This window comes from Macaca thibetana, chromosome 16 (genome assembly GCF_024542745.1).
Source record: "Macaca thibetana thibetana isolate TM-01 chromosome 16, ASM2454274v1, whole genome shotgun sequence".
Taxonomy (NCBI): domain Eukaryota; kingdom Metazoa; phylum Chordata; class Mammalia; order Primates; family Cercopithecidae; genus Macaca; species Macaca thibetana.
In genome coordinates, this window is record NC_065593.1 from 24,379,680 (window position 1) to 24,403,843 (window position 24,164).

General features: G+C 42.6%; 2 protein-coding genes across 6 annotated transcripts in view; one reads left to right on the top strand and one right to left on the bottom strand.

Moving 5' to 3' along the window:
* The window catches only part of SSH2 (slingshot protein phosphatase 2), a 306,380-nt gene that overhangs the window by 20,554 nt on the left and 261,662 nt on the right, over positions 1-24,164 (bottom strand). For all 5 annotated transcript variants that reach the window (XM_050763298.1, XM_050763296.1, XM_050763297.1 and 2 more), the window contains 5 exons: positions 23,636-23,729; positions 23,373-23,501; positions 11,026-11,072; positions 5,862-6,008; positions 1,058-1,258 (listed from right to left, as the gene is read on the bottom strand). In XM_050763298.1, coding sequence (XP_050619255.1) covers positions 1,058-1,258; positions 5,862-6,008; positions 11,026-11,072; positions 23,373-23,501; positions 23,636-23,729 — 618 coding nt within the window. The remainder of the gene's footprint in view (positions 1-1,057; positions 1,259-5,861; positions 6,009-11,025; positions 11,073-23,372; positions 23,502-23,635; positions 23,730-24,164) is intronic.
* Positions 1-24,164, top strand: part of NSRP1 (nuclear speckle splicing regulatory protein 1) — a 554,990-nt gene that overhangs the window by 8,009 nt on the left and 522,817 nt on the right. The window lies entirely within an intron of this gene.

Consider the following 24,164-nt stretch of genomic DNA (forward strand, 5'->3'; position numbering starts at 1 on the left):
CCTTGGGAGTCATTGGTATCCTTTTTTTTTTTTTTAACAAGGCAGCTGAATCTAGTCTTATAAGATGTTGAAAAGTGGTATTAATATTTAGTATTTCCATCCTTTAGTTGAATTATATCAACCTGAAAGATTAAATGCTTAATCTTCCATACTAGTCTATTTGTTTTCTTTAAAAAAATTTTTTGGTACTGCTCCTTATGGGGCAGGGCTATCCCACTGGCAGTGTGTCCAGGGAAATCTTTCTTTTTCTTTCTTTTTTTTTTTTTTTGAGATGTTATTTCGCTCTGTTACCCAGGCTGGAGTGCAGTGGTATGATCTCAGCTCACTGCAACCTCCACCCACGGGTTCAAGCGATTCTTCTGCCTCAGCCTTCCAAGTAGCTGGGATTACAGGCACCCACCATCATGCCCGGCTAATTTTTGTATTTTAAGTAGAGATGGGGTTTCATCATGTTGGCCAGATTGGTCTCGAACTCCTGACCTCAAATGATCTGCTTGCCTTGGCCTCCCAAAGTGCTGGGATTACAGGCATGAGCCACTGTGCCCGGCCAGCCCATGCAAATCTTAAATGCTTACACTTATTTTTTGAAAACTGGATTGAGGCCGGGCGTGGTGGCTCAAGCCTGTAATCCCAGGACTTTGGGAGGCTGAGACGGGCGGATCACGAGGTCAGGAGATCAAGACCATCCTGGCTAACACAGCGAAACTCCGTCTCTACTAAAAAAATACAAAAAACTAGCTGGGCGAGGTGGCGGGCGCCTGTAGTCCCAGCTACTCAGGAGGCAGGAGAATGGTGTAAACCCGGGAGGCGGAGCTTGCAGTGAGCTGAGATCCGGCCACTGCACTCCAGCCTGGGCAACAGAGCCAGACTCCGCCTCAAAAAAAGAAAAAAAAAAGAAAAAAAAAAAAGGAAAACTGGATTGATAGAGAAATAAGTCTTTTTTGAAAAAATATCACATCCAAATCAGCTTGAGAAGCAGCTACCGAGAAGGACACTTCATCTTGCTTCAGGGAACTTAAAAGGAGGGAGAATCGGAGAAAGTCACTTAAGGACTCACCTTGCCAGCAAGATCCCCTGATACTCTTCCAGTTGTCTCATGAAGCTGGGGTTGGGCTTGGTCACTGTTCGTCTTTCTTTCACGTAGTCATAGGCTCGGTCCAGATTCCAGCCATATTCCTTCATTGCATAGGCAATCACGGTGGAGGCTGAGCGACTAACCCCCATTTTGCAGTGCACAAGGCATTTAGATCCATGTTTCCTTGTTTGGGGGATTAAGGTAAAGAACAGAGGAAAACACAGTAGTGGGGATATTTTAAAAGTTGGGTTCTACATTTTTCCAAGTATCCTTTTCTTGCCCTTCCATTTTCTTGCTATGCAATCTCTCTACTTTGGTGCACTCGTATACATTTATAATCAAATGTGTAGGTAGGGTAGGGTAGGCAGCTCTAATGTATTCTTAAGCAATATTCAATGTTAATATTATGCTTTTTAAATCATTCAGCAAACATTTACCAGGCATTTACAATATGTGTAAGGCAATGTGCAAAGTGCTGGGATGCAAAGGTAAGTAACATAGCTTTTATCCTAAAGGGTAGGATTCAGTGGGAGAAACATACAATTAAAATGCAATATGGGGCTAGGTCTGGTGGTTCATACCTGTAATCCCAGCACTTTGGGAGGCTGAGGCCAGTGGATCACGAGGTCAGTAGTTCAAGACCAACCTGACCAAGATGGTGAAACCCTGTCTCTACTAAAAACACAAAAAAATTAGCCAGGCATGGTGGCCTGTGCCTGTAATCCCAGCTACTCGGGAGGCCAAGGCAGGAGAATTGCTTAAACCCGGGAGGCGGAGGTTGCAGTGAGCTGAGATGGCACCACTGCACTCTAGCTTGGGCAACAGAGCAAGACTCCATCTTGAAAAAAAAGAAAAAAATCAATACGGTAAGTGCAATGACAATTGGTCACAGGGTGTAGAGGGAGCATTTAAAATTTAGACTGGAGCCCATTTTGTGTGTGGTGGAGGCCAGTTCCCTCATAGCCCCAGGGGCATGTTTCATGGCTGACACTCTCCCGAATTACAGGTGTGACAGTGACTGAACTAATTTATTCAAATGTTATGAATTGTTTCCAGTTTAAGTTCCAGTAAGGGTTCTGTCCTTAGAAGAAAGTAGAAACCAGACGAAACTAACCCTCCTCTCTACTCAGATGTAGCCCTAAATATTACTTTTCACAACCCTGCAACCCGGGTCCTGTCTAGGTGGCTCTACCACCGAGGAGTTGGATGGGGGCATATGGTGTGCCACATGGCTTTCTCAGTGATGAGGGGGAATGAAGGAAAACCGTGGGTTTTTTTTCTCTTTTATATTAGGTGGAAGAAAGAGAAAACAAAGTTACCTAAAGCTATACTAACAAACAAAACCCCTATGTCAACATACTGGAGCTTATAATGGAATATGAACATGATTCAGTATGCTAATTATGCTAATAACACACTGTCTGGCACATACTTTCAAATACTAAATATTTGCTATACATATAAAAAAACCTGTGAATCTGCAGATTAGATCTTCTAGGTGCTTAAAGTAGGAACAACATTAAAAAATCTGGAAATAAGAACTGTTATTCTTATCCCTAGTATACATGGGCTCTGGAATCTTTCCCCAGTGACTATTCTAATAAACTAAAAATGTACATGTCAGCATAACAAGGGAAATCTATTCATCCGTTCACTCACTACTATGATGGTAGAAAAGCTTCCTTTCGGCCGGGCACAGTGGCTCAAGCCTGTAATCCCAGCACTTTGGGAGGCCGAGACGGGCGGATCACGAGGTCAGGAGATCGAGACCATCCTGGCTAACACAGTGAAACCCCGTCTCTACTAAAAAAATACAAAAAACTAGCCGGGCGAGGTGACGGGCGCCTGTAGTCCCAGCTACTCGGGAGGCTGAGGCAGGAGAATGGCGTAAACCCGGGAGGCGGAGCTTGCAGTGAGCTGAAATCCGGCCACTGCACTCCAGCCTGGGGGACAGAGTGAGACTCCGTCTCAAAAAAAAAAAAAAAAGGAAAGGCTTGTTTTCAGAAGTTTATAATCCTGCTTCTGGAGAAAGAGACATATGAAATACTTCAGTATAAATGCAAGGAGGTATGAGGTTGAGTGCCAAAATAAGTGAGCCGGATAAGCTACAGGAATGCAGAGAATGGGCTATAATAATTGAAAGTCTCAAAGGGAAGGTAAGATTAACCTCCCACTTGTGAATTAGGTACAAAATTTGGGTGTCCTAACATTAGTCGGGGTGTGTGTCTCTGTGTGTAGTTTAGCCCAAATGAATAGTAATTATCTCTTTTACTTATGGCACCCTAGGGTTTTCATTTAGACTACAGTTAGGAAGCCAAGGTGGTATGTTAGAAGGATGTTTAGACATGTGCTCTATATTTTCCCATCAAGCTCTAATAACTTTAATGTATCAAGTTTCAGGTCTATGCCTGTAGGCATGAAAGGTGCTCAAACTTGGACAACCGTAAGTAAAATTCAATTATGAAATTCACTTCCATGAAGACATCTCTTTGACATATTTTTTTTTTTTTTTTTTTTTTTTTTTTTTTTTTTTTTTTTTTTGAGACGGAGTCTCGCTTTGTGGTCCAGGCTGGAGTGCAGTGGCCGGATCTCAGCTCACTGCAAGCTCCGCCTCCCGGGTTTACGCCATTCTCCTGCCTCAGCCTCCCGAGTAGCTGGGACTACAGGCGCCCGTCACCTCGCCCGGCTAGTTTTTTGTATTTTTTTTAGTAGAGACGGGGTTTCACCGTGTTAGCCAGGATGGTCTCGATCTCCTGACCTCGTGATCCGCCCGTCTCGGCCTCCCAAAGTGCTGGGATTACAGGCTTGAGCCACCGCGCCCGGCCTCTTTGACATATTTTCAACTGGGCTTTTTTGGTGTTTGGCTTCTAACTCTTGTAATGAAGGATCTGAAGTCAGGTATCCCCTAACCCAATTCCACCTTTCAGTGCCCCCACCCATGCTGGACTGTCCAGATTAACGCTGGTATCATATTAAGAATCAGGATCCTGGGCTGGGTGCAGTGGCTCACACCTGTAATCTCAGCAGTTTGGGAGGCTGAAGCAGGCGGATCACCTGAGCTCAGCAGTTTGAGACCAGCCTGACCAACATGGCGAAACCCATAAAATCAGCTGGGCATGGTAGCACGTGCCTATAATCCCCAGCTACTCGGGAGGCTGAGGCAGGAGAATTGCTTGAACCTGGGAGGTGGAGGCTGCAGTAAGCCAAGATTGCACAACTGTACTCTAGCCTGGGCGACAGAGCAAGACACTGGCTCAAAAAAAAAAAAAAAAAAAAAGAAAGAAAAGAAAAAAAAAAGAAAAAAAAATCAGCGTCCTGATTAGGATGAGACATAGGAGCATTTAAAGAGATACTCTTAGGTGCTGATTTAGGCCTGCAAAAGCCTGAGTGTGAGTGCCCCCAGTTGTGCCCTGGGTACCCCATACAGCTCTCCCTAATCCTAAGTAAAATTAGCCTTGCTTTTCATTGGGACTGGGGCCTAGCCTTCTTGTACCTTTTCCTTATAGAACTAGACTATTCCAGTACCCTTGGATTCTGAAAAGAGACAGTATTTTTTTTTCCCCCTAAACCCAGGCTCAAGTGCCATGGTGCGACCACAGCTCACTGCAGCCTCAACCTCATGGGCTCAAGCGATCCTCCCTCCTCCCTGAGCCTTCCAAGAAGGTGGGATCACAGACATGCACCACTGTGCCCGGCTAATTAAAAACAAATTTTTTTTTATAGAGATAGGAGTCTTGCTCAGGCTGGTCTTGAACTCCTGGGCTCGAGTGATCCTCCTGCCTCAGCAAGATCTTTGTTCAAGTCCTATCTTCACCACTTATTTGACCTCTCTGAATGTCGACCAGAGCTACCCCTCTGAATCTTAGAAAATACATGAAAGAACAGTAAGCATACCATGAATGGTATTATTACTGGGAATAATTTATTAATAGAATGCAAAAATACAAAGTACTCTTTTAGGTACTTGCTAGAGACTAAAGGAATAGGCTCAAAACTAGAGTATGAGGGTTTAGGGAAACTAAGAGGAAGAACTTCCTGACCATGAAGGTACTTAAGAGAAGTGTGAAATTATTTTTGAAGGAGTTTAAATACAAAAGCACTTCTCATCTGCCAGGGATGGTTTGAACATAGTCCTACCTGAAGGGAGATGTGGCAAACAAGCTCGTTTATGGTTCTCTCTAGCAAAGGAATAAACAGGATTGGCAAGGAAATCCCCAAGGACTTAAAAAAAAAAAGCAGTGTTGACATTAATACCAAACACTGAGTTAATACAAATACTTTCACTAAAAGAGCCAATTAATTTAAGGAAGACATCAACAGAAGGGCCACGGAAAATTTCATCATTTCAAGTATCATAAAAATAGAGTAAGAGAGTAGGAAAAGATTTCCAAAGTTTGTCTCCTTGTCTTTAGCGGGGAGGACCAGTATTCTATCTAACTGGAATAATTTCTACGATATAACTTTTAAATCTCCCCACTGGCAACTTAAGGGTTTCATTCAGAATTTCTTCCTTCTCTCATTTCTGTAAAAAAATGCTGCAGTCTAAGTCTATTTTCTTTAATTCTGTGCTCAATGGAAATAGCCAACATGAGGTTACCTTCTCCTAGGGGTTTATTTAACGTAAGTCACTAGTCTTTTGCCTAGGATTAAAAAGGTTTCAGTCTCCTCCTTTCTTTAGTTCCTTTTTCCTGAGTACCATCAGTAAGTTGTCTATAGCCCTCACAACCCAGCCATGCATGGGGCAAGAGGAACAGAGGTCACAACATTGTGCAGGACTATTACTCACTTTGCTTTAGAGATGAATTTGTAAGTGTCGTTCCAGTAAGCCAGGAGATCCGTTGCCTCTTCATCATATACCCGAATGTTATGATACTCAAAGACTCCTGGGAAGAAGTTATCTATCTCTCGAGTGACATTCAAGATATACCGTACCCTGCAAGGAAACCAAGGGAGAATATGTGCTCTACTGCTCAGGCTAAATCCAATTCCCAGCAATGTTTTCTCTTACTTAAAACTTGTTTATTCCATAGGCTGAAATTAAATACAAAAATAATGAAGACAGCTAAAGAACTAAGAGGTTATATTTATATATTACAGAAATTATACAACAGGGTTCCTGGGCATACCTGGGCACCAGGGAATTATTAAGCAAAAGGTTATCCACCATGTTCAACATCTAAATTCCATTTTCAGTTTATGTAGTTGCACAATCTCATCTTTGATAGTATTCTGAAAATATGCCTCATATTTTACTCCAAAGAATCAACTTGAGGCCATAATCGACACTTTGTTACTAAAATTATCAGCAATACAATTTATTCACTGAAAGTCATCTGTATAAAATCAGACTACTGACATGTACTCCAAGGAAAAAAACAGAGAATGAATAACGACTTCTTCCTATTTTTCTAAACGCCAGATTGTTAGGCTTTGTGCAATTACTCTCTCTTTGTGCAATTACGTGAAAGGCAAATGTGGAGAGAACTGGAAGGAGAAAAGCTGGACTTAAAACTCCCTTAAACTCATCTGACTGCATTACTGGCTGCTATGGCATTGATGTATCTGAAGATTCTTCCACACTAAGATGCTTGCAGAAGAGAATTTCTCTATCAAAACAGTCTTCTATTATCTTTCTCACTGTACAATCTCAATAAATGCTTGAGTTTCATTTACCAAATGTTATCTTTTCTTAATGCTCTCTGTTTAGACATAGCTGGATGTCTAAGTTTACTCCAACAATACAACATGGACTCACTCATTTCTCTCTGAGACATTGCTTCCTTCTCAGCACAAATATGAAGTTCTATAAACCCAAACTCTGAAATCAATGAAATGAATACAGAAAAAGAAAGCAGCCATAGCTAACCAAATCTGTGGTTAAGGTCAAGTGGCCAAAAATTTTCTCAGACACGAACTGAATCTGTTTTAACTTGGCATCAAAGCCCATTACTACAAAATTAAAAAAAAAATTTAATTTAAAAAGTGAGCTTGGCCAGGCGCAGTGGCTCACGCCTGTAACCAGCACTTTGGGAGGCCAAGGTGGGCGGATCACCAGAGGTGAGGAGTTTGAGACCAGCCCGGTCAAGATGGTGAAACCCCGTCTCTACTAAAACTACAAAATTAGCTGGGCATGGTGGCACATGTCTGTAATTCCAGCTACTTGGGAGGCTGAGGCAGAAGAATTGCTTGAACCCAGGAGGCAGAGGTTGCAGTGAGCCGAGATTGCGCCATTGCACTCCAGTCTGGGCAATGAAACTCAGTCTCAAAAACAAACAAAAAAAAAGGTGCAATTGCTATGGAAAACAGTACAGCAGTTTCCCCAAGGGTAAACACAAAATTACCACAGGACTCAGCAATTCCTTTCCAAAGAATAAATCCAAGAGAAATAAGCCTACCCGAAAACTTGTACACAAATGGTCACAGCAGCATTATTCAAAACAGCCAAAGAGTGGCTCTTAGTTAGTTGATGAACATTAGTGATTTCTAGGAATTGCTGGGGCAGGGGTAAGAAGAAAAATGGAGGTGACTCTTGAAGGGTACAGACTTTCTGAGTTGGAAAAATGTTCTAAATGGATTGTGGTGATGGTTGCACAGCTCTGTGAATATACTAAAAACCAACAAATTATACATTTAAAATGGGTGAATCATATGGTATGTAAATTATATTTCAATAAAACTGTTAGAAAAAAAGGCAACACTCCAGCCTGGGTGACAGCAAAAAAAGGAAAAAGAAAAAAAGGCAGGCAACACACTTTCCTTATTTTATTTTATTATTTATTTTCCCCAAGATGGAGTCTTGCTCTGTCGCCCAGACCTGGAGTGCAATGGCATGATCTCAGCTCTCTGCAACCTCCGCCTCCCTGGTTCAAGCAATTCTCTTGCCTCAGCCTCCTGAGTAGCTGGGATTACAGGTGTGTGCCACCACTTTCAGCTAATTTTTGTAGTTTTAGTAGAGATGGCGTTTCACTGTGTTGGCCAGGCTGGTCTCAAACTCCTGACCTTGTGGTCTGCCTGCCTCGGCCTCCCAAAGTGCTGGGATTACAGGCGTGAGCCACCTTGCCTGGCCTCCTTTTATTTAAAATAAAAACGAACAATCTCCCACCTCTAATCCCATACCTCATAATGAATTATGGCACTATCTTTCTAGAGGCAGGACACAGCTTCCCAATCCTTTTCATTACAAAGCTATAGGCAGTCACTGCCAACTGGAACTGAAACTCCTTGAAACTTTTTTCCCATCTCAGCACCAAATGACTCTAGATAGAGTAACATTTTACTTTGGGTTAGATTCTGAAGTCAGTAGATTGGATGGAAATGGCCTTAATGTCAAAATTACCCTTGAAAATCCCATAAGTCATCTATAGGCGGCATGGTTTTGTGTACAGATCCCTAAACTGTAATTCTTCACATACTAAAATTTAACAATCACTGAATTTAAGAAACAAGATCTAAGTAGCTATCGGTGAATTTGACCACAGTGTTTTTAAAGACAACTAGATATAGTTAGTTGCATTTTATAATTTAGTCTTCTAAGAAACAAATGAGATGATAGGTCTCATCTCCAGCTGGGGTTATATTCTAAATTCATATGTATATATGACATGATTCCAATGCTTTTGGCCAACACTGCTATACCACATCTCAGACTTAATTTTAACACTATATCTAAGTTTCCCAGAAATACAGTTTTTTTTTTTTTTTTTTTTTTTTTCTGACAGAGTCTCACTCTGTTGTCCAGGCTGGAGTGGAGTGGCATGATCGAGGCTCACTGCAGCTGCCACCTCCCGGGTTCAAGCAATTCTCCTGCCTCAGCCTCCCGAGTAGCTGGGATTACAGGCACCTGCCACCACACCCAGCTAATTTTTTGTATTTTTAGTAGAGACAGGGTTTCACCATGTTGGCCAGGCTGGTCTCAAACTCCTGACCTCAAGCGATCCACCTGCCTCAGCCTCCTAAAGTGCTGGGATTACGGGTTTGAGCCACTACACCTGGCCAGAATTACAGAATTTTTAAAGCTTGATGATTTGAGAAGTTTGTAAAAAACATTGTCCCACTCCTAAAGAAATCTTAAGGAGACTCCTGTATATAAAGCAGATGCAATGTTATTAATCTTGTTGAATTACGGGGTCCTTATGCTTCAGGGGCATTTCCAAATAAGGCAAATGGCAGACACAGGATTAGAAGTGAGGTCTCTGAGTTCCCAACACAGTTTGCTAATTGATTTTCTCTCCTTATCTGCCATCAGCCAAGTCACAGTTCTCAAATATGTGTGAATATACCTATCATTCATTCACATTTACTGAGCACTCTCTTATTATACAGCTCTGAGCTAGGTAGATAATAAGCTATAAACAAGACTAAGATACAGTCTCTGCCTTGAAGAACTCCAGACTCAATTCTTATTAAGTTTTCCAAGTTTTATTTAACTTCAAATCTTAAATTAAGCAACCAGATCCTCCCCCCACTCCCCGCCGTGGAATTCTCTGTATAATCATTTGGCTTAAGTCCTGTTCCAAGTTCCTTTTGCCAATTATGAAATACCTTTCATGTGGGGAAAAAGTAGGGCGTATTTATCCACTAATGGTGAAGATAACCAGGAGGCTTATGGCTGAGAAAACAGGCAGCCAGCAACCATCACTACCTCTGAGTCTCAGCTGGTCTTGTCTCTTTCCACGAGGAGTTAGCATGGCAAATTTCAGACCTGATTCAGGAGATCGAGACCACCTGGCTAACACGGTGAAACCCCGTCTCTACTAAAAATACAAAAAAAAAAAAAAAAAAAAAAAAAAAAAAATTAGCCGGGCATGGTGGCGGGCGCCTGTAGTCCCAGCTGCTTGGGAGGCTGAGGCAGGAGAATGGTGTGAACCTGGGAGGCGGAGCTTGCAGCAAGCTGAGATCATGCCACTGCACTCCAGCCTGGGCAACAGAATGAGACTCCGTCTCAAAAGAAAAAAAAAAAAATTCAGACCTGATTTTCTCTTTTCTTATTGGGATGATCTGACCTCCTAAAGTGAATGAACTTCAATAAGAAACTTAGTAGGCATCAGCTAAGGGAAGAATGGCAGCTTTTTACTTGCTGAATGTTCACTGTAGTCTCCATTGTTACAATCAAACTTAATAACCATGCTGCTTAAGGGTAATTTTTTAAACATAAGGTAGGTCCTCTTCAATTTCAGAAGCTTGTCCAGTTCACATCCATAACCTACAGTCTTTAAGCAGCTTACTACACAGGATAGGGACTGAGTCTTACTTTATCTGTGGATCCCCAGCACCTAGCACTTTGTCCCACAGAAGATGCTCAATGAATGTTGAATGAATGGCTCTGTGAACCCAACATATGCAATTCTATGTATTCTTGCATAAAAATAAAAATTTGATTTTAAATATCACCAATGGTTTGCACATTTGTTTTTCAAAGCCCTTCAATTAAAGCAGCTGATATTTTTGGGAGGTGGCGGGACGAAACAGAGGGAGAACAGCTGTTTTTCTTTTCCTTTTCTTTTGTTTTTGAGACGGAGTCTCACTCAGTCACCCAGGTTGGAGTGCAGCGGCGCGATCTCGGCTCACTTCAAGCTCTGCCTCCCAGGTTCCTGCTATTCACCTGTCTCAGTCTCCCGAGTAGCTGGGACCACAGGCACCCGCCACCATGCCCGGCTAATTTTTTGTATTTTTAGTAGAGACGGGGTTTCACCGTGTTAGCCAGGAGAGTCTCGATCACCTGACCTCGTGATCGGCCTGCCTCGGCCTCCCAAAGTGTTGGGATTACAGGCATGACCCACCGCACCTGGCCCAGCTGTTTTTATTTTTCTTAGATTACATCTGATTAGAATCAGTCGGATGCAACTCTTAAGATTAAAGTTATCCACTGATACCTCTTTGATGGGAAAAGGAAAAGATAAAACAGGGACTTCTGTCACACAGGGGTGCCAGCTACTGCTTTGTGTGCTTACCCTCGGTTCTGTAAGTCCTCTAAGTTGGAGGCATTCCATTCTGAGCCCTATGGAGCCAAAAAGACAAGGTTAAGGAGTATCAGCAAACCAACCAAATAACAATACTTGAAAAGGAGCGAGGGAAGGAGAACTTTCAAAAAGAAGACTAATAACATCCACCCAGTACCCTTTAAGTTGCCAGGCACTTCATATGTTATCACATTTAGTTTCCACAAATGATAGAGTAAGAATGTTATTTTCATCTTCATTTTTACAGATACAAAAACCAACTCATAGAATTCAAATAATTTTTGCCCATGATCATAGAGCAGCAGAGGTGTCTTTAACTATCATCCAATCTAAATTAGGTATCTTCTGTTATTCTTGCTTATAGTAATCTGATACTTTCCTCAACAGCATGTATCACAATTTGCACCTATATATTTATTTACGTGCTTACTTTCTAACTACCTTTAACATAAGCTCCTAGAGGTCAGGAACTAGCTCTTTTCTTCCCGATGGAAACCCACGCACCTTGCACAGTGCCTGGCACCTGGTAAGTGCTCAATAAACATTTGCTGAATTTTTAATAGATACAAAAGCAGCATTATTATGCATTGAACTACACCTTATTCCAAAGCTCACACTCCTTTTTTTCTGAGACAGCGTCTCGCTCTGTCGCCCAGGCTGGAATGCAATGGCGCAATCTCGGCTCACTGCACCCTCTGCCTCCCGGGTTCAAGCGATTCTTCTGCCTCAGCCTCCTGAGTAGCTGGGATTACAGGTGTGTGCCACCATGCCCAGTGAATTTTTGCATTTTTTAGTAGAGGCGGGGTTTCACCATGTTGGTCATGCTGGTCTCAAACTCCTGACCTTGTGATCCGCCTGCCTAAGCCTCCCAAAGTGCTGGGATTACAGATGTGAGCCACCGCACAGGGCCGCTCACACTCTTTTTAGTGCATCTAAGGAGTTAAAGTTGCATCTAAGGAGTTAAAGGATAGAACTTGTGTGTGGCAGGAGAAAACAGTGAAATAGCAGATTCTGTCAAATGAGGGAAGCATTACATGTAAAATTTTAAGATAGGGATAAATGGCAAACTTTGGGGGAGGAGTTTCTGTCGATGACCTGGAGGACACAATGATTAATATTTTGCCATATTTGCTTTCTTTCAGTACATATCATAATTTTTTCCCCCCGAACCATCTGAGAGCAATTTGTGCACCATGATACTTAATTTCAATACTTGAGCATGTATCATCTAAGAACATTTTCTTACATAATATCATGATCATACCAAAGACATGTAACATTAATACAATAACCTAATATACTATACATATTTGAATTTCTACAAATGTCCCCAAAATGTCCTTTATATTTACTCAATCAAGGATAATTCTTCACATTTAGTTGTCATGTCTCTATCCTCTAGCTACATTTTTTTTTTTTTTTGAGATGGAGTCTCGCTCTGTCGCCCAGGCTAGAGGGCAGTGGTGTGATCTTGACTCACTGCAACCTCCACCTCCGGGGTTCAAGCGATTCTCCTGCCTCAGCCTCCCGAGTAGCTGAGATTACAGGCAAGCATCACCATGCCCAGCTAATTTTTGTATTTTTAGTAGAGATGGGGTTTCACCATGTTGCCCAGGCTGGTCTTGAACTCCTGACCTCAAGTGATCTGCCTGCTTTGGCCTCCCAAAGCGTGGGGATTACAGGCGTGAGGCACTGCACCCAGCCTACTTTCTTTTTTTCTTTTTGAGACAGGAGTTTCGCTCTTGTTGCCCAGGCTGGAGTGCAATGGCACAATCTCTGCTCACTGCAACCTCCTCCTCCTGGGTTCAAGTGATTCTTCCGCCTCAGTCTCCCGAGTAGCTGGGATTACAGGTGCCTGCCACCATGCCCAGCTAATTTTTTGTATTTAGTAGAGACGGGATTTCACCATGTTGGTCAGGCTGGTCTCAAACTCCTGACCTCAGGTGATCCGCCTGCCTCAGCCTCCCAAAGTGCTGGGATTACAGGTGTGAGTCACTGCGCGCTACTTTTTTTTTTTTTTTTGAGACAAAGTCTTGCTCTGTTGTTTAGGCTGGAGTGCAGTGGCACACTATAGCCTTGAACTCCTGGGCTCAAACCATCCTCCTGTCTCAGCCTCCTGAGTAGCTGAGACTACAGGTGGGCAGCACCATGCCTTGCTAATTTTTTTACTTTTGTTTGAGAGAGATGAGGTCTCACTATGTTGCCCAGGCTGGTCTCAAATTCTTGGCTTCAAGTGATCCTCCCCACCTTGGCCTCCCAAAATGTTGGGATTGCAGGAGTGAACCACCACACCCAGCCTAGCTTTAATCTACAACAGTCCATCTTCTGCTTTCTTTGGGAGTGTGGGAGGGGATCTTTCATAATATTGACATATTGACATTTTTGTAGACTCCACATCTGTTATCTTGGAGAATTCCCCACGATCTGTATTTTATTTATTTATTTATTTTTGAGACGGAGTCTTACTCTGTTGCCCAGGCTGGAGTGCAATGGCACAATCTTGGCTCACCTCAACCTCTGCCTCCTGGGTTCAAGGGATTCTCCTTCCTCAGCCTCCTGAGTAGCTGGGATTACAGATGCATGCCACCATGCCCAGCTAGTTTTTGTATTTTTAGTAGAGATGGGGTTTCTCCATGTTGGTCAGGCTGGTCTCGAACTTATGACCTTGTGATCCGCCCACCTTGGCCTCCCAAAGTGCTGGGATTACAGGTGTGAGCCACCGTGCCCGGCAAAAAGACTTTTTTTTTTTTTTTTTTTGAGACGGAGTCTCGCTCAGTCACCCAGGCTGGACTGCAGTGGCGCGATCTCGGCTCACTGTAAGCTCCGCCTCCCGGGTTCACGCCATTCTCCTGCCTCAGCCTCCCAAGTAGCTGGGACTAAAGGCGCCCGCTGCCACGCCCGGCTAATTTTTTGCATTTTTAGTAGAGACGGGGTTTCACCATGTTAGCCAGGATGGTCTCGATCTCCTGACCTCGTGATCTGCCTGCCTCGGCCTCCCAAAGTGCTGGGATTACAAGCGTAAGCCACCGCGCCCGGCCTGAATTTTTTTTTTTTTTTTAAGAGGTGGGTTTCGTTATGATGCCCAGGTTGGAGCTCAGTGGCTATTCACAGGTACCATCATTGTGTGCTATAGCCTTGAACTTCTGGCCTCAAGTGATCTTCCTGCCTCAGCCCCCTGAGTACCTGGGACTGCAAGTGCATGCCACCATACCTGGTTTGTATTCAATTTTAGAGTGACTTTTCTATTATTTTCCATTTAATATTTTGGGCATACAAAAAAAAAGTCAAAATCTTATTAAAAAGTAAACTTAGAGCTCGGGCGCAGTTGCTCACGTCTGTAATCCCAACACTCTGGGAGGCCGAGGCGGGCGGATCACCTGCGGTCGGGAGTTCGAGAGCAGCCTGACCAACATGGAGAAACCCCGTCTCTCTGGGTGTGATGGTGCATGCCTGTAATCCTAGCTACTCAGGAGGCTGAGGCAGGAGAATCGCTTAAAACCAGGAGGCGGAGGTTGTGGTGAGCCGAGATTGCGCCATTGCCCTCCAGCCTGAGCAACAAGAGCGAAACTCTGTCTCAAAAAAAAAAAAAAAAAAAAAAAAAAAATGAAACTTAGAAGTCTCACTCTCAATCCTCTTTAATTCCTATTGGTGACATTTTCATTAATTTCTGATTTATTCTATTTTGAAAAAATACAAGCAAACATATACTTATTGCTATTTCTTACTCATATTACCAATTCTTACACGAAAGTAACATGCTACATATAATTTTTTATTCATTGCTTTCATTTTACATATATTTCATTTTATATATCCTCAAAACCACTAAATGTAACAGTTCATAGAGATTTTATTCTTTCCTACATCTGCATAGTACTTCACAAGTAGTGATATAATAGTTTATTCAACTAGTCTCCTATGAATGATGTTTCTTATTCGTGGAAGCAGGTTTGCTGGGTCGAACGCAGAATACAGTTTTGTTAAACACTGCTAAATTTCCCTCCATAGAGGCTGAAACAATTCTGTGGTCCCACCAGCAATGCATGAGAGCACCACTTTCCCCACAGCCTTTCCAATAAACTGTGTGGTTAAGAATTTTTGCCAATCTGATAGGTGTCTCAGTGTAGGTTCAATTTGCATTTCTCTTAGAAGTAAGAGTGAGCAACTTTTCATTGTTTAAGGTCTATTTTCTATCTTTGAGCTATCTGTTCATATCTTCTGAAAAGACAGACATTTTATTATTTATTTATTTATTTGTTTTGAGACGGAGTCTTGCTCTGTCGCCCAGGCTGGAGTGTAGTGGTGCGATCTTGGTTCACTGCAACCTCTGCCTCCCGGGTTCAAGAGATTCTCCTGCCTCGGCCTCCCAAGTAGCTGGGACTACAGGTGCGTGCCACCACTCCCAGTTAATTTTTGTATTTTTAGTAGAGACGGAGTTTCACCATGTTGGCTAGGATGGTCTCCATCTCTTGACCTTGTGATCTGCCCGTCTCAGCCTCCCAAAGTGTTGGGATTACAGACATGAGCCACTGTGCCTGGCCACCCTCTGTCTTTATTTGTAAAATGAAAACACCCTCCTCACCCCAGTCCTATATATTTAATGGGTACCTTTCCCTCAAATTATACATGCAAAGTTTTTCCCATATTCCCTCTCTCTGTCATAAATCCTCCTGCAGACTCTGTCCTTTCTCTCTTTCCTTCATGGCTTCATAGAAATAAAGTCAAATACTCACTTTCTGGATGGGCGCAGTGGCTCACGCCTGTAGTCCCAGCACTTTGGGAGACTGAGGTGGGTGGATCACCTGAGGTCAGGAGTTTGAGACCAGCCTGGCCAACATGGTGAAACCCTGTCTTTACTAAAAATACAAAACTTAGCCTGGTGTGGTGGTGTGTGCCTGTAATCCCAGCTACTTGGGAGGCTGAGGTATGAGAATCACTTGAACCCGGGAGGTGGAGGTTGCAGTGAGCCAACATAGCACCATTGTACTCCAGCCTGGGCAAAAAGAGTAAAACTCTGTCTCAGAAAAAAAAAAAAAAAAAAAAAAAAAAAAAGCAAATACTCACTTTTTCTATTTCCTGGTTTCCCACATGTCTCATCCATAGCACTTGGGCCTCCACTCTCATCACTCTTGCTGATGTTACTAATGACCTCTCCTAATTGTCTTATCACCACTGTATCCTTATTCCATTGGCCTTCTCTGAGTATCTATCTGATATGGCTCATCATGCTCTCCTTCTAGAAATAGATCAGACTGTACAAATACCTAGTCTCATGCCTCACACAATAAAGAGGATCGACAAATGTTTGTTAATTGGAAGATCAAATGTGACCAGGAAACGAAGCACTATGAAAATTGTCGTGTTGTGTAAGTACTATCATATTACAGGTGATCTGTAATCTGGCCATTGAACTGGGAGAGCTCAAGGACACTGTGCTTAAGTTCCATTTAGGAAAAGGTCAGTAAGTGATGTACAGGCAAGGGCCCTGCTGGCTTGTTTTAAAAAAATATGGGAGGCTCTGAAGGCTCTGCTCAACCTTAGAAAACAAGCTCCTGCACCAAAGAAATAGGTAAGAACTACAAAGGACTTCAAGGAGACAGATGCCAAACAATAGGGGCTGAGAGGTTAAACTGGAGCCAGCGAAATGTGACCACCTCACTTCTTAATTTAGAAATCTAAATTCTTCATGGAACTCTGTCCAGTTAGATGAAAATAACACTGACGTGATGGATAAAGTCCCTGGTTTTCATCTACCTGTCCAGAGAGAGTTCAACCTGACAATGTGAAGTGATACCTATCCATTGGCAAATGAATTAAAGGCACTGGTTACTGACTCACTGAAGCCCATATAAAGTGACTTGGGCTACAGTCAGTGCTGCTTCAGGTTCAATCTGAAAGACCTGGAGACCACTTGGTATAATTACATTTCTGTCCTCAATACAAATGCCATATATATTAGACTTCTGGGGCTCTTCGCAGACCCAATTTTCCCCCCCATGCTTCATAGGCTTATGGTGACAATTCTCCCAGGGTTTCCGTTATGTTCTATGTAATTACGTAAAGCATTTTCTAATTTTACTGAAGTATAAAATGAAACATTTGGACTATAATACATTTTAAAGTAAGTTCATTTCCATCTTTTACTTCGGTTCCCTTGCACTGTACGCTGGCCCAAAGACCCAAGTAACTGATTTCTTTTCATGTTATCCTTAGGAAATAGCCTTGCTGGAGTCCAACTGTCCAAGGAAAATAGAAGAGGACGGCACATTTATAGCAAATAAGGACTGTACTGTGGGAGTTCTGCTAAGATAAATACAACTTGACATAATATCCAAGGACTGGTATCTCTGTCCATATTTTATCATATCATTTCTATAAGCCTCAATACTGTAAGTCACATTACTGTGGCAACCAGGCATAAGCTCTTTATTAACTTTTCCTTCTAAGAGAAGTTTATGCCACACCTCCATTCAGGCACAAAAATCATGAATGTGATAAAATAATCCTTTTGATTACTGTCTCATCTATTTACACACCCTCTGTTTCTCTGCATCTACAGTAAAAGTAACCAATTTGATGATTTTTTTTTTTTTCCCAGACAGTCTCGCTCTGTCTCCCAGGCTGGAGTGCAGTGGCGTGATCTCCACTCACTGCAAGCTCCGTCGCCTCCCGGGTTCACGCCATTCTCCTGCCTCAGCCTCCCGAGAAGCTGGGACTACAGGTGCCCGCCACCACGCCCGGCTAATTTTTTTGTATTTTTAGTAGAGACAGGGTTTCACCATGTTCACCAGGATGGTCTCGATCTCCTGACCTCGTGATCTGCACACCTTGGCCTCCCAAAGTGCTGGGATTACAGGCGTGAGCCACCATGCCCGGTGAGGATGACTTATTTTTTTTATCTATTTTATTTTATTTTATTATTTTTTTTGAGATGGAGTCTCTCTCTGTCGCCCAGGCTGGAGTGCAGTGGCGCGATCTCCACTCACTGCAAGCTCCGCTTCCTGGGTTCACACCATTCTCCTGCCTCAGCCTCCCGTGTAGCTGGGACTACAGGCGCCCACCACCGTGCCTGGCTCATTTTTTAAAATGTATTTTTAGTAGAGATGGGGTTTCACCATGTTAGCCAGGATGGTCTTGATCTCCTGACCTCGTGATCTGCCCGTCTCGGCCTCCCAAAGCGCTGGGATTACAGGCGTGAGCCACCGCGCCCGGCCTTATTTTTCAGGGTTATATATGCAGGTTTGTTACATAGGTAAACTTGTGTCATGGGGGTTTGTTGTACAGGTTACTTCATCACCCAGGTATTAAGCCTAGTACCCACTAGTTATTTTTTCCTGATCCTCTCCCTAGGCTGAATTTTTCTCTGAAAAGGAAACACTTTCCAAAAAGATGTCAAATACTGTAATGTCAAATCTTGGAAAAGATAATCAGCAGTAAAAGTTCTGACTATTTTTTAAATTCACGAGCAAAATTACTGGTTATGTGTCCAATATACTTGTTTGCCTGCTTTTCTGCAAAGGGTCTCTGTCAACATCTAGCTTTTTCTCAGCCAAATCGGACAGCCTCCAGGAGAGCTGTTGATACTGAAACTTAGTTGGGCAAAGGCTTCCAGCTCAGAGAAGTGATATGCTTGTAAGGGTGTAGAATCTCTTTTTCTAGAAACAACCTGGCTTCCCACCAATCAATTCTCTCTTCTCAATGCAGCTTTTATTTAAGCTATAATCTACACTTTCCCACTCCATACCAGCTGGATACTTTCCTTAATAAACAGATCTCTGTGCAGTACACTGCAGAGCTGAGCATTCTTCCAAAGGGAGGGAGAAATCCTGTTGCCTCTCTTTACTCAATCTGGTTGAGCTCCAGGCATGGCAGCTATGCACAAGATGAGATGACTTTGCAAAAATCAACACCACTTGCAGCTAGAATGCCTCTTTTTCCATGTCAACTGCTGGGAAACCCAGCAGGGCAAAGACTCAATGGAGAAGAGATAGGGATTTGGACATAGGATATGGCAGTGTTAACAAAGGGAGGAAGCCACCAAGGAACAAGTATAATAAGATGTTTAGACAACTTGTTCATGCATTTACTTTGTTAGGTAGGAGTTAAATTACAGGGTTCCTCAATTTTGAAGCTTTTTTTTCCCCCAAATAAATATTCACAATGGAAATAAAATGTCCATTTTCTAGAATACAGAATTATACCTGAAGCTGAAGACATTTTCACTTGTTCAAAAATATGTACATATATACACAATGCTGATGTGCAAAAAAAGTACACAGATGTGTACTTAAAAAAACACTCTATGTGATACTCTAATAGTGAATACATGTAATAAATTTGTCCAAATCCATACAACGTACAACACCAAGAGTGAACTCTATTGTAAACTATGGGCTTTAGTTTATAATGATGTGCCAATGTAGACTAATGAGCTGTAACAAATGTACCACTCCGGTGGAGGAGTTGACAATGGCACAGACTATGCATGTGCTGGGATAAGTTGCAGATGGGAAATCTCTATACCTTTTGCTCAATTTTGCTGTGAACCTAACACTGTTCTTTAAAAAAATAAAAGTCGGCCGGGCGCGGTGGCTCACACCTGTAATCTCAGCACTTTGGGAGGCCAAGACGGGCGGATCATGACGTCAAGAGATCAAGACCATCCTGGCTAACACGGTCAAACCCCATCTCTACTAAAAATACAAAAATTAGCTGGGTGTGGTGGTGGGCGTCTGTAGTCCCAGCTACTTGGGAGGCTGAGGCAGGAGAATGGCATGAACCCGGGAGGCAGAGCTTGCAGTGAGTGGAGATCGTGCCACTGCACTCCAGCCTGGGCGACAGAGCAAGACTCCGTCTCAAAAATAAATAAATAAATAAATAAAATAAAAAAATAAAAAAACAAAGTCAATGTATTATATCTGTGTGTGTATACACAAAAATATATATGTACATCTATAAATAAAAGTAAAAAAGATTGGAGCTGGGGGCAGTGGCTCATGCCTGTAATCCTGGCACTTTGGGAGGCTGAGGCGGGTGGATCAGGAGTTCGAGGCCAGTCTGGTTAACATAGTGAAATCCCATCTCTACTAAAAATACAAAAAATTAGCCAGGTGTGGTAGTGTGTGCCTGTAATCCCAGCTACTCGAGAGGCTGAGGCAGGAGAATCATGTGAACCTGGGAGGTGGAGGTTGCAGTGAGCTGAGATCATGCCACTGCATTCCAGCATGGGTGACAGAGCGAGACTCTGTCTCAAAAAAAAAAAAAAAAAAAGATTGGAAGGCAATATTATATAACAAAAGATGATGGTGATTATCAGTCTTGATGATTAAATAAATATAATAATCTATTGTCTTCTAAAAGTTTTAAAAATGAACATGGATTATCATTATTTTTAGACAGGGTCTCACTTTGTTGCTCAGGGTGGAGTGCAGCGGCATGATCATGGCTCACTGTAGCCTCCAACTCCCAGGCTCAGGGGATTCTCCTGTTTTGGCCACCTCAAGTGCTGGGATTACAGGTGTGAGCCACCACATCTGGCCAGAATTATTTTATTTATTTATTTTTTTGAGACGGATTCTCGCTCTATCGCCCAGTTTGGAGTGCAGTGGCGCGATCTTGGCTCACTGCAAGCTCCGCCTCCTGGGTTCATGCCATTCTCCTGCCTCAGCCTCCCAAGTAGCCGGGACTACAGGCGCCTGCCACCATGCTCAGCTAATTTTTTTGTATTTTTAGTAGAGACAGGGTTTCACCATGTTAGCCAGGATGGTCTCGATCTCCTGACCTCGTGATCCACCTGCCTTGGCCTCCCAAAGTGCTGGGATTACAGGTGTGAGCCACCGCGCCTGGCCCAGAATGATTTTTTTTAATAAGAAAAAAACTCGGCCGGGCGCGGTGGCTCACGCCTGTAATCCCAGCACTTTGGGAGGCCGAGGCGGGCGGATCACAAGGTCAGGAGATCGAGACCACGGTGAAACCCCGTCTCTACTAAAAATACAAAAAATTAGCCGGGCGCGGTTGTGGGCGCCTGTAGTCCCAGCTACTCGGGAGGCTGAGGCAGGAGAATGGCGTGAACCCGGGAGGCGGAGCTTGCAGTGAGCTGAGATCGCGCCACTGCACTCCAGCCTGGGCGACAGAGCGAGACTCCGTCTCAAAAAAAAAAAAAAAAAAAAAAAAAAAAAAAAAAAAAACTCAAGACAGAAGATTACACCTGACAATAATGAAATCATGGTATTAATCTACTGGCACAAATGCTCAAATGCATTTGTAGCTGATTAGGGAAATGTAATTTTGGGGAAATTGGATTGTTTTTTCTGCTTACAATACTATTAAAATTTGCTTGCATGGCCTAAAATATACCATTTGAGGAGTAGTTCTTGAGTGGGTCAAGAACACAGGGAAGCACGCATGAAATAAAACAGGTTGATCAGTCAGAAACTGACTGTATTTGATCTTCATCATGTCTATATTCTTTTAAGTGTTAAAAGCCAAGCTCAATGGGAAACTTGACTCCCAAGTTTGCAGCTTCAGTCACATGAGCTCCTTTTGACTACAGGTATTTGCCCTTCATAAAAATTAGTCTTCAAAAACAAAACAAAACAAAACAAAAACAAAAACAGTTGGGAGGGTCCCATAGAATGAGTGACTCACAAGTTTTCTATAGATAACACAAAGTTTCTTTCCAACAATACAAGAGCAGGATGTATCTGAATCCTTGTGGAAGTATACATAAGAGACAACAAAGCCAGGTGCCTTGCAAATGGAAAAGCCAATGCCAGTTTTGCAGTATGATCTACAACCAGAAATGCCAACACATATTGGTCAGTTAAAGTAATGGAAAGTAAGTCCCCCTCCCAGCTCACAGCTTTTCATGAGTAATTTCATAGCTAATACGCCACTATGAATCACTCTAGACACATATATCCTAGAGTGTCAACAAGTTATTTCAGGGCACAAGTCTTCAAAGGCATAGTCTCAGTGTCTCATGAAATAAACACTTGAATATTCAGAGTGAGGTGGATCCAGTTTAGTCAGTTCCTGAGCATTTATTCCCCTTCTCTTGTGTTTCCCAGCTTCTAATCATTTCACAGTTTATAAACGTCCTCAAGAAGAGAAAGGAAGTGAAATTCAAACCAACTGATTGTAAGCATTTTTGGTGAAAGTGTGGGAAGTGGACACAAAATGAGGTTTTGGCATTCTCCATTGATTTTAATTATTCTTGTTAACTTTGTTCCCACTACATGTAACAGATAAGAACTAAAACTCTAACATTTGAGAGAGAAATAGGTTTTAGGATTTTAGAAGCTTTCATAATCTACCTGTCAGAGAGGTCTTCTTGGGCTAGTTACAAGGTCACTAAATGTTCAGGAACCATGAAGAACAATTTTTAGTCACCAATTTTTTGGTAATCGTAAAAGTAGGGACTCAAAGTGTAGCTACAAGGTTTCATATGTTTGAAAGTCCAGTAGTCTCCTCTCTCAGTTATATAGTAGCTCCCACCAGCTCTGCTCAGATATATTAGACCTTAGACACATTTGGCAGATTTGAGAGTGACCTTAAAGGATCATCCTATTTGGGGTCAGGTGCGATGCCTCATGCCTGTAACCCCAGCACTTTGGGAAGGATGAGGTAGGTGGATCACTTGAGCTCAGGAGTTCGAGACCAGCCTGGGAAACATGGTAAAACCCCATCCCCACAGAAAATACAAAAATTAGACGGGGGTGGTGGCACATGCTTGTGGTCCCAGCTACTCAAGAGGCTGAGAAGCGAGAATCACTTGAGCCTGTGAGGTTTAGGCTGCACTGAGCCGAGATTGTGCCACTACACTCCAGCCTGGGCAATAGAGCGAGACCCTGTTTCAAAAATAAAAACAAAATTAAAAATGAAGGCCAGGCACAGTGGCTCATGTCTGTAATCCCAGCACTTTGGGAGGCCAAGACGGGCAGATCACCTGAGGTTAAGAGTTCAAGACCAATGTGGCCAAGATGGCAAAACACCGTCTCTACTAAAAATACAAAAATTAGCTGAGTGTGGTGGTATGCACCTGTAGTCCCAGCTATTCAGGAGGCTAAGGCAGGAGAATTCCTTGAACCCGGGAGGCAGAGGTTGCAGTGAGACGAGATCGTGCCACCGCACTCCAGCCTGGGCAACAGAGCGAGACTCTGTCACACACACGCACGCACACAAAAAAGTAATAAAATAATTAGGAAGTGATGAGGTTTGAGTACTTACCACTTTTGTCTTTAATGTAAGTTACATTTTATTGATGTATAATAAAATTTAACAATTACCCCCGCCCATGAGTCCATAAGTACACCACTTAAAGTGGCCTTAAAACTTACCAAGAACACATGCTCAAATATTTGTGTAGGGCTATCCATTTGACCAAGGATCACTATCATTTCGTTGTCTATAAATTCCTTGAATTCCCGCAAGTTGCACACCATTTGCATTTCCAACTCTGTTCTTATCTGAAACAAAGATGACATATTGTACCCATCTCTTAAAGTCCCTCTATACTTTCAACCATGCACTATTTCCAGCCCCACACCTACTGTTATACCACTGCTAGCCTTGGAACAAACAAGGACTCAAGGTCTCTTACCTCTTTGGATGTAATATTCTCCAAATCCTTCTGCATCATGATCTCCCTTAATTTGGTTTTAATTAGCCTTTCTGTTCGTTCACGTTCAGTAGGTCTGAAAAGAGAGAAACAACGATTATTCTTAAGCAGGAATTTGACTAAGTTAATGAATGTACCATTTGATTAGGCTTCCAATTTAGCAAACCTTGCCTTTGTTACCCTCAAATTCATATTGTGGAAGCATGGCAAAATAAAATCATATTTTAAAAAGCTTATTAATTTTCAGAATGTACAGAATTTAAACATGTTAGAAATTATTACTTTGAAGAGGTTATATGTGTCTAAAGCCCTTAAATACATTCATGTATTTAGATCATGAGGGAGCAAAGATAATTTGGGTGTACTGATTGTAATATATATATTTTTTTGAGATGGAGTCTTGCTCTGTTGCCCAGGCTGGAGTGCAGTGGCGCAATCTTCGTTCACTGCAAGCTCCGCTTCCTGGGTTCATGCCATTCTGCCTCAGCTTCCTGAGTTGCTTGACTACAGG